This window comes from Hypomesus nipponensis, chromosome 18, assembly GCF_054491055.1.
Source record: "Hypomesus nipponensis isolate SF chromosome 18, ASM5449105v1, whole genome shotgun sequence".
Taxonomy (NCBI): Eukaryota; Metazoa; Chordata; class Actinopteri; order Osmeriformes; family Osmeridae; genus Hypomesus; species Hypomesus nipponensis.
The window spans coordinates 4,473,278-4,491,302 of NC_140378.1; the positions used below are offsets into that span (position 1 = coordinate 4,473,278).

Below are 18,025 nucleotides of genomic sequence, written 5' to 3' on the forward strand. Positions count from 1 at the left end.
ATTGGTCATTTTTATATTTTGTAGGAGTGAGAGCAAGTTTATGAGGAGACCAAGAGCAATAGCAAATGACTAAGAAAGAGAATAGCTGATCAACTGCAGTTCCAGGCTTCATTAAGAACAAAACTATATCAGAGCACAAAAAAAGTAGTACAAAATTTAATTCGGTTTTACAACATAATTTTACAGTCGAGACAAGTTCTATTCAGTCCTCAAATGATTACTCCAGCATTTAAAAAAACTAAACAAAAACACATTCACACAGCTCACGCTCACAAACATCCTAACTACAATCTCACATGATAGCGGGACGAAACAATAACAGAATTATTTTAAAGCAATTATCTGTACACGGTTACTTTCCCCATTTCAGAGAATTCATAATCCTGGGGATAGAAAAAAAAAAAAAGAAAAAAAGAAATCTAATGATTCACAGAAAAAAAAAGACATTTACAGTTCACAGGTTTTTAACGTCTGTAGTTACGCCTATTTAGATTTCCTTCGTTTGGCCTGGGTAGGACTGGCACCAGTTTCTGTAAACAGAAGACAGGAAGAGACATGTTCAACCAAAGTCAGTCACCAGGGTAAAGTACGTCAGACGTACACAAAACAACATCATCATGCCATTAGAACTGTCAGATGGGCCAATTATGACTATCGTGCAAGAGAGAAGGCGTCAGCCTGTTTGCATGTGTGTTTGAACCTGAGCATTTGGTTATATGACACACTTCAATAAATATGCATGGAAGCGGTGGTTAGGGGGACAATAGGGCTTCTCATTTGAAAACAAACCAGCCTTTCAGAGCAGCAGAGTACATATTGTTCATACGGAGACCTAGTAGATCTATATGAATGTGGAACGTTGTCCCAAAGCCACAACGCTGTTCATCACAACTACACAGCAACTATCTAGTTCACCATTCACTGTCAACAGTGGCGATTTCTTTAAGACTGCAAGGGAAGCTCAGCTTCCCCTAACATTTCGAAAAATTAATGGTCAAATATTTACCATTGTGTTGACATTTTAAATGCGTCAGAACACGTTAATATCGAAGACGAGTTTGTTCTGAATCAGCTACATATATTAGCAGGTCGACTGACCTGATTTCCTTCTCATACATTCCTGTAGTGCCACAGTGCATTTCCCTGTTGAAGCTCAGCTTCCATGGACTTCAATGGGGCTGTTTTGAACATTTTTTTCAGTGCTTCGAAACAATAGTCATTGGATAAATGCTGCAATTATGTCCTGCCCTGGACGCTCAGCGTCTCTGGGGGTGAATGCAGGAGTGGGCTGGCCTGGACGCTGGGCTTCTGCATGATGATTGGAGGGTCTGTCGAAAGACTGCATCTCCTTTTGATTTGACAGTAATTTTGTACTATAAAAAGTAATCAAAGCTATTCAAGCTCAGTCCCATCGCGGATTTTGCAACTGTAGATGAAAGACAAACTGCAGCAACCTATTTCATGGTATTTGCTTGGCGAAATTGCTAACCAATTTTCATCATATCCTACATATGTAGATATGAAAATTGGTTAGCAATTAACAACATTATACACCACGTTCCTTGTTTCAGTATACTAATATATGATTTCACTGGAACTTTCTTTTTTCTTCCCCCCGTCCAAGGCTCCTGTGCAAATGGGATATTTCACCCAGGGACACCCAGCATAAGTAGCATTTAATTGGAGCCCATACCCTTTGCAGCAGCACTGGCTCCGGGTCGGGCCGACCTCTTCCTCTGCACACTGTCAGTCACTGGCTCCTCCTCCGGCTCCTTCTCCGCCCGCGAGCTCCGTCTGCTGGGACCCTTGGGCTTCTCCACGGCCACCCTGGGAGTCCAGAGACATACAAACACACACATGGGAGGGGGGGGGGACACACAAAACAGATGCAGGGTTAATAACGCCCGCTAAGGTACGAGTAGCTCGGCTAGTGAAGGTTGGAATACCACTCCTGGCCTCGGGCTGTTTTTCCTCGTCTAGCACAGATACTCTCCCGTCTTCCAGCACGACGGCATCCAATATCTAAAAGATGTCGACGTGGTGGCTGTTCGAGTCCTGGCAGCACGCGCTCGGGTTAATACATACCTTGGGACTAAGTTGACGGGAGTCTTTCTTTTCTTTGCCCATCTGTGATAGAAGTGGAAAAACAGCGGTAAACTAAACTGTGATGCTCAACACTGGTTTAGTCCCCCAACATACTGCTAGACATGAAATGCTTCCAAAATTCCCAGTGAGGAAATATTCAGACAAGGGCATACTTGTCGTCGTTGTATATGCAGTCAACTGAAGATGTATTGGCACCCTTGGTGAATAAGAAGAAGAAAAAAAAGCCTCCAACAACCTAACCATACCATAGCCCAATTTAGTTCCAATTAAGATATCAAATATGCTGGTGGATCTATGATGTTGTTTTACTTCCAAAAGTCCTGGAACCTTCTTAAGATACATAGCCACATGGATTTCCAAGTACAAGGAGATTAAGCCCAAACCTATCTGCCTCTGCTTGGGGCTTACCTCCAAATCCCCACAGAAATGGTTCACAGACTGTTTGAGCTTTTGCGATGGCCACCACAGTCACCTGACATAAATGGCTTTGAAAACCTTTATGGGGTAAGCTGAAGAATAAAGAAGAGAAGAAAAAAAATCCACAAGCTAGGACCAAGGACTTTAGAGGTCTTTAAGGTTCCCCATGTCTCAAATCCTCCCACCTCATCAAACATGGTAACTCAAGAGCTGTTATCTTAATGAAGGGAGTGTGGACAGAGAGCTAACTATGTGGGGTGCCAATAATTACACACAGCATTTGTTTCAGTAAAATTATGACAACATTTTAAGCTCCATTAACAGTTAGATTGATATCATATTTGAAACACCAAATCAAGCTGATAAATAACAATGACACCGGCTTTTTTGTTCTTATTCATCTACGGGCTGAATACTTCTTACGTTGACTGTATATGTGGTCTATGGAGTGGCATTTGTTTTCTCGTCTTTTGCCGTGCAGTATTGTTTAGATATTTGTTTGCATGCTAAGCATACATACCAAGTGCTGAGGCCACGTGGCTCATTGGTTGTCGCCATGTACCCCCTGGCCAACCACAAGCACTCCCTGAGTTTCAGTAGAGTTAGAAATGTCTAAGCATTTCTCCTTTACACAACATGGCAACTAAAAGGGCCAACTTTTCCCAGACCAACCAAGGTAGAGAAATTAAAACCCCCCAAAACGGTGAAATACTTTATTGTATATTGCACAAGAAGTATTTCTTTGATTCTGAAAGAGTAATGAGTGGTTGAAATGGATTTGTGTATGGAAGATGAACGACTCTTACCCCGGTTCTGTTACGCTGGACACTTCATCTGTCAACGGTCGAAGACAATTGGAACAGTTAGTCATTTTAGGATTGGGTTGCAAGTCGTGCAATATTTACTACATGTACTTTTTTAACAAGCAAAAGTGGTTCAAGTTTCTCACCAGTCTTTTCGCTGGCAGTAGGCTCCTCTGGCTGGGATTCTTCTGTTTGAACTGGAGCTGAGAGGAATTACACCATTATTGATGTTTAGTTAGCGTGCCTACGGATACATCCATCTACTTCTGTAGAGTGCTTGGAAAAATATTCACATCTCGGAAAACATTCCATTTGATTTCTTGTTTGTTACCTGCGTATGGATTTTCACAGATACACAAGTAACGATGCGAAAGTCTGTACCTGGGGTGGTCTGGGTGTTGTCTGTCGGAGATGGGGACCCTGGTGGAGCTGCTGGCTGGCTGGGAAGCTCCGTGGCTGGGGGGAAGCCTGCACAGGCTGGGCCTCTGGAGGGTTAGGGGCGGCTGCGGAGGACACGGCTGCAGGGGGGACTTCTGGAGGGTTGGGGGGCTTGGGGAGGGCAGCCGTGGGGGCGCAGAATGGAGGGGGACTTTGGACCGGAGGGGAACGAGGGGTGCCTGGAGGGGGCGGGGCAGTAGTGGCGGGGCTGGTAAGAAGAGCCGGAGCTGGGGCTGGAGTCTGAGCGGGAGCAGGAGAGGGGAGAGGAGGGGGAACGGTGACTGCTGGAGCAGCCTGGGTCTGTGGGGTCGGGGCTTCTGTCTGGGTGACGGGGGCAGGAGGTGGAGGAGGGGAGGCCTGAGGGGGCCCTGCCCCAGCACTGAGGCCAGACGGGATGGGCACCTCTGGGGGCGGGGCAGGCCTTTCCTCTGGGCTGCGTGTGGGCTCGGGTGTGCTGGCCACAGGTGCGGCAGCCTGGACAGTATTACTCTTAACCGGGGCGACAGAGACCGGAGACATGGGGCTCTTGCGGGTGCTTGCTGTGGCTCCGGGGCTGGAGCAGGGTGGAGGGGAGCCCAGGGGCTGCTGAAGGGGAACCGAGACTGTGGGAGAAGAGCTCGGACGGGGCGACGGACTCCCAACAGGGCCACTGGACTTCTGGGCGGAGGGGTCCAGTTTGGGAGTGCTAGGGCCTTGCTGCTGGGGAGCGGGGGACATGCCAAACGACACTTGGGATGGGGGGGAACCAGTGGCAGCTATCTGGACCTGCCCTACTAGTGTTCTGGCGGGCTGAGTGCTGGCCACGCCGGCTGTGGAGGAGGGCTGGGTGGAGACCGTAACTGGGGCAGAGGTGAGCTGAACGGACGCCGCGGACATCTGGACAGGCCCCGCCATGGAGACGGCCTGGGACACTGCAGGGGTGTTGGGGGCCACAGAGGCAGCCGGGACCTGGAGGATGGGGTTGATAAACATGGGGGTGGCGGCGGTGGTGGTGGTTAAGTGAGGGGGGCGAGGAGGGGCAGGGATGGTGGGGGGCTGCTGACGGACATCTTGGGGTCTCATGGGGTTCTTGTTGGGGACGGCCGCCATGGACGAGAGGGGGGCTGGAGGTGGGGCCTTGTGGGAGGGGGAAGAGATGGAGGCCATGGGGCTGGAGGTGACGAAGACGGTAATCTGGCCAGGCAGGGCGGGGGCAGGGGCGGCAGGAATCTGCAGGACCGCGGGGACACTGGTCACCGGTTTTGTTGGAACGGGGTTAAGGGCCGGCTTCGAAGCGAGCGCAAGGTTGGGGTTTAGACCGGGGCTGACACTGGATGTGGGACTGCTGTGGCTGACTGCGGTAGCCGGGTTGGGACTTGAGCCGAGGGTGACAGAGGGACTGGAACTAGGAGTGGGGACTGGATTCTGGGACTGGAGATTGACACTAGGGCTAGAGTTGGGGTTCAGGTTTGAGTTAGTGTTGGGATTTAGACTGGCGTTAGCCAGTAAGCTTGAACTGCTGCCAGAGAAGTTGGGGCTGGATACGGAGGCTAGCTTGGCCTTCGAGTCTGGCTCATTCCCTGCAGGAGCTGAGCAAACAGGTGCAGCCAAGTCAGAGCTCGGCTGAGAACCGCTGGGGAGATTCAGCGGTCTCTCTGGGCCTCCAGAAGGTTTGGGGCTCTCTGTTCCATTGGCGTCCCCAGTCGGAGTACCCTGAGTGGGCCTTGGAGGCCCACTAGGGGTGCCTGCAATGTCCAGTAGCTGGTTGAGGGATGTGGGGGCATCTCTGAGGGCAGGTGAACCCGCTGACACGGGGTCCTGCTGAGGAGCTGCTGACAGGGTGAGGGGCCTCTCCGCTGTCCCTGTCTGCTCCGGCCCCGATTTAGACTCCTGGGGAGTAGGCCCGCGAGGGCTGGCCAGCCTTGGAGCCGCCTGCTCCCTCACAGGCGGGGGCTGTGCCACGCCCTGCCCTTCCCTGGGTGTTTCGGTGGGGTTCCCCTGGATGCCCTGGAAGGGGTTCTGAGGCTGTTGGGCGTCCGGACCCGGCCCAACCCCTGGGGGAGCGGAACCCGGGCTGGGAGGCACCGAGGTGGGGCTCAGCATCATGGGCTGTCCCTGGGGGTTGACCATCTGCTGCTGGTGGGGAGGGGAGGTCAGCGCCATCTTGGCCACCTTCTGCCTGCCTGGGCTGGGGGTGGCTTTGCGGCTAGAAGCCGGGCTGGACCTGCGGCTGTTGCTGGGACTGGCCCTCTTCGCCTGGCCTCCTCCTGGCTGCTTGTCCGGCTTCCCACCACCGCCCGCCGTGCCGCCGCCTGTTGGAAAAGGCTGCTGGCCGTTGTTACCCCCACCGCTGCCGTTGTTGCCGGGCAGAGTTAAACTGGGAGGGGCCTGCCCTATGGCTTTCAGTGTGGTGGGGTTCAGGCCCTGCTGGTCGAAGCCCCTGCTTAGGTTGGGCTGGCGGGGGGGCAGAGGGATGTTAATCTTGGGAGGGAAGAGGCCAGCGATGGAGGCGTTCAGCCTCTCTGGGGACAGGTTGATCTCAGAGGGCTCGGTGCTGGGTGGACGGTTGGTGGGGGTGAGAGGGTGGTGGTAGGGCCTGGGGCTGGCCCGGTTCGGGGTTTTGGGCCTTGAGCTTTGGGAGGTGGTGGGGACGTTGGGAAAGTGGAGGCCGGGCATTGGGCCTCCTTGCTGGGGCTGAGGGGGCATCTGCTGCTGGGGGCTGGCTCCAGGGTTGTGGGGCATGGCGGAGGGGCCGGGGCCCGGCTTCATCATGTGGGCGTTGGGGCCCTGGTTCACCACCATCTGTTGGGCTCCGTTCCCAGCCTGCAGGGCCATCTCCGGGCCCCCCGGTCTATCCTGCATGGTGTGGGCTCCTCCAGGAGGCTCCTCGGACCCCGGTCCCTGGGGACCCTGCCCTGCATCAGGGTGGGACATCCTCCTTGTTGCTCCAGCCAGCTGAAAGACACAACGCAATCTACAGTTTCCTGACCCGCTAATCCAGAATGTAAACAAGTTTTGTAAAAAAATAAATAAAAAAAAAACATTCAAATAATAACAATTAAAAAACTAAGAAATGTGTGAACTATTAGTTGGTAAAAACTGATTACATTTCATTTTGGCTCAATCTAAGAAATATATATATACACATTATTATTTATTTTTTAAATCATCTTCATCGACTACCTGGGGGTTGACCATGAGGGGCATCCCTCTGTTCTTATCAGGGGAGGGAGGGACTCCGTGGCCCTGCAGGTTGATCATGACGGGCATGTTTCCCTGCTGGGACACCGGCAGCCTCAGGCCCTCAGCGGGGGTGCCCATCCCCCTGGGGGGGTGCTGCCCTCCTGGTGGGAGGGGCATGCGGCTCTTGGCCTGCTCCTGCTGCATCTTCATCATCATCATCATCTGCTGCTGCAGGAAAAGAACACATCGGGTGGGTGCCGGTTAGCATCAGTCTAGTGAGTCTAGGAGACGGTGGTCAGATTCCAGGTGCCTTGGGAGAAACTCTACAGACACCTTTACCCACGTGAGAGCAAGATGCTTCTGGAAAGCCTTGAGAGCAACATCCCTGTCAGGTGGACTGCCTTTACATTACCTGCTGTTGTTGCTGCTGCTGCTGCTGCTGTTGATGGTGTGGTTGCTGTGGTTGCTGGGGCTGTTGTTGTTGTAACTGGTGAGGGTGCATCTGAGGCTGGCCTTGAGGTTGTGCCTGAGGCCCTGCTGCCCCCTGCTGGCCTGGAGGACCTTGCAGCCCCTGCATCTGCATCTGCTGCTGCTGCTGCATCTGCAGCTGTTGTTGTTGTTGTTGAATTTGCTGTTGTTGGATTTGTTGCTGCTGCTGCATCTGCTGCATCTGCTGTTGCTGCATGTGCTGCATTTGTTGTTGTTGTTGCTGATGCTGTTGTTGCATAAACTGCATGGGCACCTGCTGCAGAACTCTCTGATCTCCTGGCTGGCCTGGGAATCCTAAAAACAAGCGAGATATCAGGCAGCCATTATGACTCAGATACAAATCTGTCTGTTTTGGAGAACCAACCGATTATCAAACAACCCTCATTTGCAGTCAACGTTCGAACATTCCTAAAGGACAACATGGATTACCGGAGGGCCTGTTGGGGAAGTCGTTGAGTTTGGGGCCCGGGGCGTCCATCCCCACCCCCTGCTCCCCACTGAGGCCTGGCAGCTCAGAGTCTTCCAGGCCTGACGGCCCATCCAGACTCCTGAGGAACACAGAACCGCTGCCTCAGTCTCCAACACACAACATACACTAGCAATGACTGCTTCCTTTATACATCCGTCCTTCCATGAGGGACTCATGCATAATAATCATAATAATAAATAATAATAACAACAATATAAATAATAATTAAAGGATAGACAGATGGTTCATGTCATTTTCAGCAAACAAGTCATATGACATGAGTGATATTACAAAAGGCAAACCAGGGTTTCGTCAGTTGTCAAAATGAATAGTACGAATAGTTAACAGTCATGATGACGTCACCCATTTTGGTCAAAGTATTTCACCTAAATGTAAGCTGCAACATGCCAAGTAAAAAGGCCTTACCCAAGCCCCTCCACAGCCTGCTGGCCCTCCCCAACTTTGGGCTTCTTCTTCCGTGGTGGTTTCTTCTTCTTGGGTTTGGCCTGGTTGGGCCCCCCTGCCCCCTGCTTCCCACCAGGGCCAAACTGGCTGGCTGAGATATCGCTCTGAAGCAGATTGACCAGGAGCGGACTGGTCAGCGTCACGTCCTTGTTGACAGGGAACCCTCCAGGCTGACCGCACGCTCCCATGGGCATCTGACCCGCAAACTGGGGGTTGAAGTTCATGCCGTGCCCCGGAAAGTGCCCGTTGCCCACCTGCATGTGCTGGGGCCCTCCCATCATGCCTTGCTGCTGCTGTGCCTGCATGTCTGGCAGCATCTGCTGGACCCCCATGTCTCCTGTGCCACCGGTAGGGTCCCCCAGCGGGTGAGGGTGCTGTTGGGCGGCTTGCTGCTGTTGCAGCATGGCCTGCTGCTGCTGCTGCTGTTTTTGTTGTTGCTGAAGCTGCTGTTGCTGCAACTGCTGCTGAACCAGAGGGTGCCCGCTAGGGAGTCTCATCTGTTGGCCATGCATGCCCATGGCTTGGTTCGGGTTAGCGCTGATAGGAACTTGCTGTGGCTGTTGCTGTGTCATCTGTTGTTGATGCTGCTGCTGCTGTTGCTGCTGCTGCTGTTGCTGTAGTTGTTGTTGCTGTAGCTGATGCTGCTGCTGCAACTGCTGCTGTTGCATCTGAGCCATTTGCTGCTGCTGCTGCGGGGTCATCTGCTGCTGGCCTACCTGGGCCTGGAACTGGGCCAGGTTAGCCGGTACGTTGGGAGAGGGACCCCGCATCATCTGCCCTGGCATCACCCCCGCCGGAGCCTTCCCCCCAAACGCCTGCTTGTTTCCTTGCATCTGATTCGCCACCATTTGCTCCATCATGGAGTTCTGTTGTTGTTGTTGTTGCTGCTGCTGCAGGAGCATAGCCTGGTGCCCCTGGCCTCCAACCATCTGACCCTGCCCATGCATCACCCCCTGGCCCTGCTGGGACATCATCTGCTTAGGTGGGGTCATCCCTCCTCTCTGCCCGGGGTTGAGGGGCCTGGAGAGGACAGTCTGACCCTGGCCCTGACCCATCTGGCTGGGGGAGGAGGACACGGGCTGGGCCTGGTGCTGGAGGCCCATCATCTGGGTCTGGAGGCCAGGCTGAGGCTGGCCCATGCTTGGGCCAGAAGTGGTGCCTGGGGGCTGGCCTGCCATACCGCTATGAAGGCCCATAACATTGGGCTGGGCGTGGGAGGAGCCCTGCATTGTGTTGGGAGTGGATACGGAAGGTGGAGCTCCTGAGAGAGAAGTCAAAATGAGACTTTCATTGTCTGAGGAAAAGATTTGTCTAGAACAACCTGCATTGTGTTCAAACGTCATTAATATGTAAGAACTAAAAGGGTGTGCCCCCACTGGTTTGGTTCTATTGCTACAAAAAAGTTACACAAAAAAACACATTTTGGTGATTTGACAAGTCAATGTTAGGAGCCAGTTTGCCTACCTGTGTGGGTCATAGCTTGGCTGCTCTGGAGCTGCTGATTGGCTCCCCCACCAGGTGTGCCTGGAGCACTGGTGGTCACCTGACCTTGGACGAAGTTCTGGTTCCCTGGCATGTTGGGGAAGCCCATCGGAGGACGCTTCGGCATTCCTGACATTGAAACAGAAGACATTAACTGCACAGTCCTAACAGCTCGTCTCTCAAAAGTATAAAGGGAATATATAAGAAAATAGACATCTTTTTTGTGCATACCTCCCATTCCTCCTTGATGAACTTGAGGCCCTGCTTGTCCATGCTGGGGTATTCCCATGAACCCTTGTTGCATGTTACCCTGCTGGCCGAGGACTGCCCTGCCTGGTGACCCCACCCCTTGTGGGAATCCTTGTGGGGTTGTTGGTCTTGCCCCCATCATGGGCGGAGTCCCTGGCGAACCTTGCTGGAATGGGGACGGGGAAGAACCGGGGGACTTGGCGGTGAGATTGCCCTGTGGACCAGTGGAGGATGGCATGGGTGGAGGAGGTCTAGGGAGCCCTACTACTCCAGGCCCAGGCTGGGGGCCTTTGGGCTGGGGAGCAGCAAACTGCCCCACCCCTGGCTGCTGCTGCAACTGTCCCTGTCCCATGGAGTTGAACACCTGGCCAGCTTGCTGACTACCAAACGGGTATGGGGGTGGAGGGTGGCTTGGGGTCTGAACCGAGGCAAGAGTGGGGGGCCGGGGCCCCATCTGGGCCTGGGGTGGGGCTTTCCTCCAGGCCGGGCCTCCCTGGGCAGCAGGGTTCCAGCCCGGAGGGACGGGGATCTGGCCGGAGGGGTTGAATGGAGGCCTGGGGCCTAGCTGGGCCTGCTGCTGCTGGAGCTGGAGCTGCTGGAGGGCGGCAGGGTTGAGCTGTCTCCCGGCCTGCAGGGCCTGCATGTGGTGGGCCGCCTGGGGAGGCATGGGGCCGGGGCCGTGGGGGCCAGCCTGGGGGTGCTGGAGCTGCTGCTGCTGCTGGACAGACATGCCGGGGAGCATTGGGTCCATTGCATCTGTGGGCAGAGGATGAAGAGTTTGTCATATTGTCATATTCCTGTAACCTCACAGGATAGTCACACATCGGTTTGGGTGAAATTCCCAACTGACAACCCACGCCTGAACCGAAGTAATCTCAGGGACGCATCTGACACTTCAAAGATTTTATGAAAAACATGAAAACGCTCCATAGATGGGGTAATATTGGAAGTGCTCCAGCTAATGGTGAGCTTGCTGGATGATACGATGAGTGGTTTTCCTTACCGGACTGTGAGGGGGGTCTGGGGGCTCTGGGGTGCATCTGCCCACTGCTGCCTGGGACCATCACCTGGCCAGCCATGCTAGGACCAGGGGGAACCATAGACCCTGCAGGGTTAGCCATCCTCATACCTCCTGAGGGGAGGAAAACATGAATGACTCAGGATTGTCACTCGAGATCAAGACATCTTCATGTGACATTGAAATACTGCAAATATGTTGTTTTCCGTGCCATAGCTGTTTTACAACAGAAAACAAGAAGTCAGTGAAACAAGAGAACTGGCTCTATTGCAAAATTAAGGGACTTCGCTTGATTCACAAGTAAAAAATAAAAATAAACAGTCCAGCTTGTTCACTTCCTTAGTGTGATCATTCGTTGTGTCAAAGGTTCACCATGAATGGTTCTGACCCTAGATAAACACATTTCAAATACACTCAAATTAGTCGTACCTGGACCAAGCTGACCTTGGAAGCCCACATCCATCCTCATCTGGCCAGCTGCTCCCATGGGCCCGTTCACCCTGACCTCCTGACCCCTGTTCTGCCCCATGGCTACGTTGATGGCTCCTTCCCCTTCACACAAACCATTACAAACAAATCAGCCAACACTAACCTTTTGAAAAAGCTTTTAACAAAATGATGGGGGGGGGGGGGGGAAGACATGCTAACGTCTTGCTCCCTAACTTGACAGATTCCCACACTGCCAGTGTCTACCTTCTATCTGCACAGAGAGGATCCCCAGGTCTCTGAGCTGCTGCTGATTGTTCTGGGCCAGCAGCCTGAGGCGCTCCGCTGCGTCCCGGGGAATGTTGAAGGTGACCCGCACACTGTTCCATGGCTCCACATGCTGGGGCTGTATCGCAGAGTCTGAAGGACAGCAGAGAGAAAAGTCAGCGAGGCGGAGGGGTGGGGACGGTTAAGGACGGAACTCGGGCGAGACTTTCCCAACAAACAAAAACCACAGAGGAATTTAACTCTAATGAAATATCACTGTCCCACAGTGTCCTTACCCAATTCAAGAATGCTTGGTATTCCGTTCAAAACCCTGTCAAGTTTTACAGGGAAGTCTTCATCCTCCATATTGCCTTGAAAAGCAACAAATATTGTAAATCCTCCATCTCCTCCTTCCCTCACGTCTCTCTCTCCCCGTGGCCAGTGCAAAGCGTTGTCGTCATGAAGTCCATCAGAGTCCTCTCCGGCATCATCTCCCACCCCAGAATCCCGGTCGGAGTCAGGATAGGGATCAGCTGCTTGGAATTCAGTCCCTTGGGGAACTGAGGGTGGGCTGTGTTGGTGTGCCATCCTTCCGCCTCTCAGGAAGAGTGGTGTGGCATACACTGGAACCGTTTATTCTGTACAAACAAGGGAGAAACATTAATGAGTGCAATACCATTTCAGTTCACTTCAATTCTTGAAACATGCGTTTGTTTAGGAGGCTGCGCTGTATACACACACACACTTTCTTGTGGTTTCTAGTTGAGTGATAGAATACGATTCACTGCGCAATTAATGTAGTCTAGCTACCTCGAAAGGCTTGGTTAACATGGCTAATTGACTGATGAGAAACGATATTCCAAACAGAACAAAACAAAAAGGAAGCTCTGGCAACTGCTTCAGGGTCATTTGAACTAACAAGGAACTTCAATTTCTGCATTAGAATGCTTTCAAATAGAATGTATTGCTTATTTTAATGTGAACAGTCATTGTGCCAGCCTGGTGTAAACGACAAGGCCTTGACTTTCCGCAAGCAAAAAAAAAACCTGTTCTATCCAACTAGCTTGGTAGCTACTGTGGTATAAAAAATAAAAATAAATGACCAGTCAGCGTTATGCAGACGGCCGGGAGTCTAATACCTTACCTACGCGACATTGTCCAACCCAGGTTAGCTTGCTAGCTTGTCAGGTTCTGTAGGACGTTACTCAGCTAGTTCAACTAGTAGTTAGCATTGTTAGCCTAGCGCGCTACAAAGCTAACCAACTCAACCCCACTCCTTGACTGAGCTCGCCTGACACTTGAAAAGGCTGAGCATGTGTTCACCATGTTGTATTTTCCCCACTACTGTAAATGTACACAAAGGGTGCATGTATTTTGGCTTGTTATGGTCAATTTTTCCAATGTGATACCGGTGTACGGTAGAGAACTTGTGTGCAGCTACCTGGAGCTAGCTGAACCAAAACCAAATACTAGTGCTAGCCATTCACTGGACTCGCGAACCAGCTATGCGGTCCCTGTCAAACTTAGAAGCTTGCCGTTTTTGGGGTACGTAAAGCTTTTTTTATTTTTTTCATCAACATAGCAAGCGCCAGAGGGTTAGTTAGCTACAGAATAATCCCATTCATAGTTGACCATTAGCTAGGTTAGCCACGACACTGATATCACTGCAACACAGCAGGGCCTCCTCCACATTTGACGTAGTTACCTCTTGCTAGCTAGCAATAAACACTAGAATAGATGCCCAGTTACCAAACAAGAAAACAGGGCTAGGTGCTCTGTGGCTATATGACCTAGACAATAAATGATGTAGAACACCTTACCAGATAAATCCATTAGGATGTAGCAGTGGAACTATGAACATCTGCTGACAATACATGAACCGGGTACAACCGTAGCAACCGATGCAGGGGGAGGGTTTCCAAGAGCTCTTCCCTCTGTCGGTTTTCTTTGGTATTCTCAAAGACTGCATTTCTGTATTTACATTGTGCTTGTTTGTGAATATCAATCTAGTCTGAACACCAGACTGTGTAACACCACTGCACATAGACTGTTAATTTCAGCTGTTTTCTTGCTTAAGTACGGTAAAGCGTAGAAATGGGGGAGGACTCAACGTATTAAAGTTACAGCATCCATAGGTAGCGTTAGGCGATGGGTCGAGGCAGGTGGACAGTTTATTCTAGCCTCACGGGACAATACAATGCGTTTCACAAAGCCTTCTTCTACTAGTCTACATAAACCGAGAGGACTGCATTGTTTCTGTTCCCTATCCCATTTAGCCTAATCCCAATACAAAAACATTGGATTTTGATGTATTACCAACCCCCAAACATGTCACAATGCAACAATAAACGACATTGCCTATCAAGTAATTAGACTTGGATTGTGAAAACATGCAGACTTCCATGTAGGCCTACACCCTGTTAACTTCTGTTTATGATGAAGACCTATCCTAGAGACTGTGTGTGTGTGGGGGGGGGGGGGGGGGGGGGGGGCGGGGGCCTTTGAGTGCCCTTCCTGTGGAGAAACATGATGCTGTGCCTTATAAGGTGCCCATGGTCTAAACTCTTCATTCCCTAGATGGTCTTTCTCCCGATGGAAAAGGGTGCCACTGTGAAATGCTCTCTATGGCACCCCTGCATGACGGTGTCCTAAAGGGTGCTCTGTCCAGTAAAGAAAATGGGATGTAGTGCTGTATAGGGTCCTCCTACAAGGGAGAGAACACGAAGTGCCCTGTTGGGAGCTCTAATGGAGAAGGGCCCCTTCCAGTGGACAACATGTGCTATTGTATGTGATACAATAAGTGAATAAACAATAAGATAAACGTGAGGTTCCCTGTGCCTTTCTGATGGGGGAAAAAACCCTGTTGAAATGCCCTTTTAGATGCCCTTCCAAGTGAGGAAACACAACAAATTGCCCTTGAATTGGAGACAAGGCTTTCCCAAAGTGGATACCAGGTGACAGTTGACAGATACCAGGTGACAGTCTGACCCTCAAAATACATTGATATGATTTGAAATTTACCTCTCGCTTCCATTCAGAACAGAACAGCATACTGTATGGCTGCTAACGTCTTTTCTGTGGGTTTTTTTTCGTCATGCAGTAGCTGCCCTTCTTATTTCTTCACCCGTCTTTCAAACCAGAGTCTGCCACTATGTAAAACCCTGTACATTATGCTCTTCCTGAATGACTATCATCATTGTAGGTTCTCTACAGACCTGTCTTAAACACATTGCAAAACATGCAACACAGATGTGCTCTTAAGGAGTATGTATCTGAAATTGTTTTGTAGGGTCACTGCACCATAATTGTGCCTGTTGTTTTTTAGCCTCATGGTACTGAAGAGGTCTGCCCTTAAACCATTTATCAGTTAACAACAATTAAAGAAAATGATTACTTTATTATTTCCATACTGTTTAAAATGTTTTGAATATGATAAACAATGTTTGATCTATACCTTGCAATATTAAGCTTATGAGCACATAACCTTTGGTTATGTCCAGGAGAGAAAAATGCTTATCTATTTATTACGTTTCTTGTATCATTGATAAATTGATATGATTCTGTTTTTATTATGCCTGCATAGCCATAAGTTGGGTCTTTGTAAGGTGTGACTATGAAAGGCCTGGGTCACTAAAGGAAGTCAGAGGTCACAATATTGCCGAAGTGTATAATGCCATGCAACTTTGTATGAGGGAAAGAAAAGGAACGACAAGGCCATTTCTGGGAGCTCTATCAAAAGACCCAAACAAAAGCTATTTAGCGTGCAGTGTCCTTTTTCAGTGCCTTCAAAGGATATGTTAATCATATTGTATCCTCCCATATCGTGATACCATATACTCTCTTGATTTCCTGTATTCAGGGCCAGTCTTCTGTGATACTTGACTCGAGTGTAACAGACACCTGCACCACACACGTGTGTAATAAATGCTTTGATTTTGTCTTAACCTTGTCTCGACTAGATCTTAACAATTCCTTTCATTGACTTGGCACTTTCAGAGCAATTGGGTAAAAGAGACGCTTCTTCAGTACCAGGCAGGTTGGTAGAGAACATATTCTTTCTTACAATAACAACCTTGCAGAAAAAAAGGTGAGGATTGGAATTGTAATGTTTAACTGTAAACAAACATAGCATAAATGAAACCACACCCTTTAGCTGTTATGTGTATCAAAATGTTTTCGATAGCTGTGTTTCTTGTTTTCTCTATTACAGTAATTGAGTCTCAGAGTGGAAATAAAAGTGTATTCAACAAGAATATGTTGTGGCCAATTTCACCCCTTCAACTTGGAAAAGAAAAGTACCGTAGGCTACTAGGACTACTGGATACAACAATGCCCTGGTCAAACTTGATAAATGTATTTATTACATCAAAAAGGAACCGGTTTTGTTGGACTTCTTGTTTGTCTTCCATAATATACTAAAGCAATAAACCACAAGAGAGTGTGGCACATCACACAATAACCCAGGGCTTGTGCTGTGGTGCGGCCGACCAGCACGATCCACGGGTTACTGTTCATTAATTCACTCATAAAGGGAACTCTGGATTTTCAAAAGACCATATATTATCTCTCTCTGACTCTATTGGATCGGACCATTAATGTGTCATCCAATCAAAATTGAATGGTCCAACTAATAATATTTGCATGAATCTTTGATTTGAATATTCAGTTTGTCAAAGAAGAATATTTGCATACCTTTTTCATAACACCTGGAAAGGAAACTCATGTGTTTCTTCCCACACAGACATTTTGTAAATACATTTTACCGTGTTTAGTATTTATTTCCGCTCCAATTCAGATATGACAAATATAACTAACCCTTGGCAAACAACATCATGTGACCTTGCAGTGTTTTATTGATGACAACGACAAAAACAGCATTTTAAGGAAGCACCTCCACAAAGCCGATTTAACAGTACATCATGAAGGGGAGGTTATTTCTCTTTATTTTAAATGGAAACTGGCCGTTAAGGCAGCAAGAACGTCACATGACACAAAAAGGTTAGGCCTATATAGAGCAACACTTAAAATGCAATAATCATTCAATACGTTGAAGAAAATAGATGCTGCCATTATATAAATTCTGTATAAGTGTTATTTCAAGCTAAATCATTGCACAGTGCAAATGACAAAAGTATACAAACAAATCTTAATATAAAAAAGACAAATCATCACACAAGCATAGTGCATTCAAAGCACATCAATCCTTCATTTCCTCACCACAGTACTAAAAGGAGAACCCTCCCTAAATCTTTCAAGCCTTTCACCAACTACTCCTAGCAATGCCCCGATTACCATAAATAACAATATTCAAATTAGTAGTTTTAACAATAAATAACATTCAATATTAAAGTGGTGACAAAGGACATTCGTGCGAGATTTCCACTCACTAACTGAGACGTGTACCTCATCCCGTTTCAGTGGAAGTGGCTAAAATGGCTAGGCAGCCGAGTGATTGTTCAGACATTTACAAGAATCAGACCCAAATAAATAACAGTCAACATACTACCGTTACAGTCATCAGGTGATCAAGATGAGCAAGGGGGGCCAATGCGGGGCCTGCCGACCTGAAAAGGTAAGTCATATTTCTGACGTCCAGAGAACTGTGTGCGCGGTTTTCATGAATTAGCATTTGGCATGGATGCAAAAAACGAAAGAGCTTTTAATAAAAGGAGCCAAGGTAACAGCCTTTGGGTGTGATCATACAATCTGTGTGTTGACAAAGATAAGCTGTGCTCCACTCCCACTGAAATCGTCACTCACTGGTACCGGCTTTTAATATTTGAGGTTGTGAAGAACATAAAAAGCGTTGAGCTGGTAGTATAGAGGAGGTGTTGTAGGGTTAAGGTCAAGCAGTGGGTTTGAGGTGCTGTTACCCAGCTTTGGTGAGCTCCTCCCCAAGTCATGGAGTAGGGTCGTGTGCATTTAAGTCGAAGTGTATGTGTACATTTGATGTTTTTTTGGTGCACCGGTGTGTATAGACAGTAGACTGTGCCTAGTATAAGACAAAGCAACACATCAAACAGCTTTCTACGCTCACTGACTGAGAGGAGAAGGGGTTGCAAGCTTGGAGAGGTGATCTGCCCTATCCCAACACCATCTCAATCCTCCATGACACATTTCCCCCCCCCCCCACCTTCACCATAACGAAATCCAATCCAGCTCTTTATCCCGACCCTCGATCCCAACCTCAGCCATGACTCATGGCTCCTCCTCCCCCTGATATGACTGTGATAT

At 49.4% G+C, this 18,025-nt stretch overlaps 1 protein-coding gene across 1 annotated transcript; it reads right to left on the minus strand.

Moving 5' to 3' along the window:
• Positions 1-141: 141 nt before the first annotated feature.
• On the minus strand, positions 142-13,895 carry ncoa6 (nuclear receptor coactivator 6). The gene is given in 18 exon segments (XM_084679517.1): positions 142-530; positions 1,694-1,827; positions 2,086-2,127; positions 3,330-3,357; positions 3,473-3,529; positions 3,708-3,734; positions 3,737-6,698; positions 6,927-7,154; positions 7,339-7,709; positions 7,845-7,963; positions 8,311-9,610; positions 9,814-9,960; positions 10,063-10,836; positions 11,084-11,212; positions 11,528-11,650; positions 11,792-11,944; positions 12,088-12,429; positions 13,612-13,895. Coding segments are annotated over 17 exon segments (6,933 nt in total). The 5' UTR covers positions 12,380-12,429; positions 13,612-13,895; the 3' UTR covers positions 142-483.
• Positions 13,896-18,025: the final 4,130 nt, after the last annotated feature.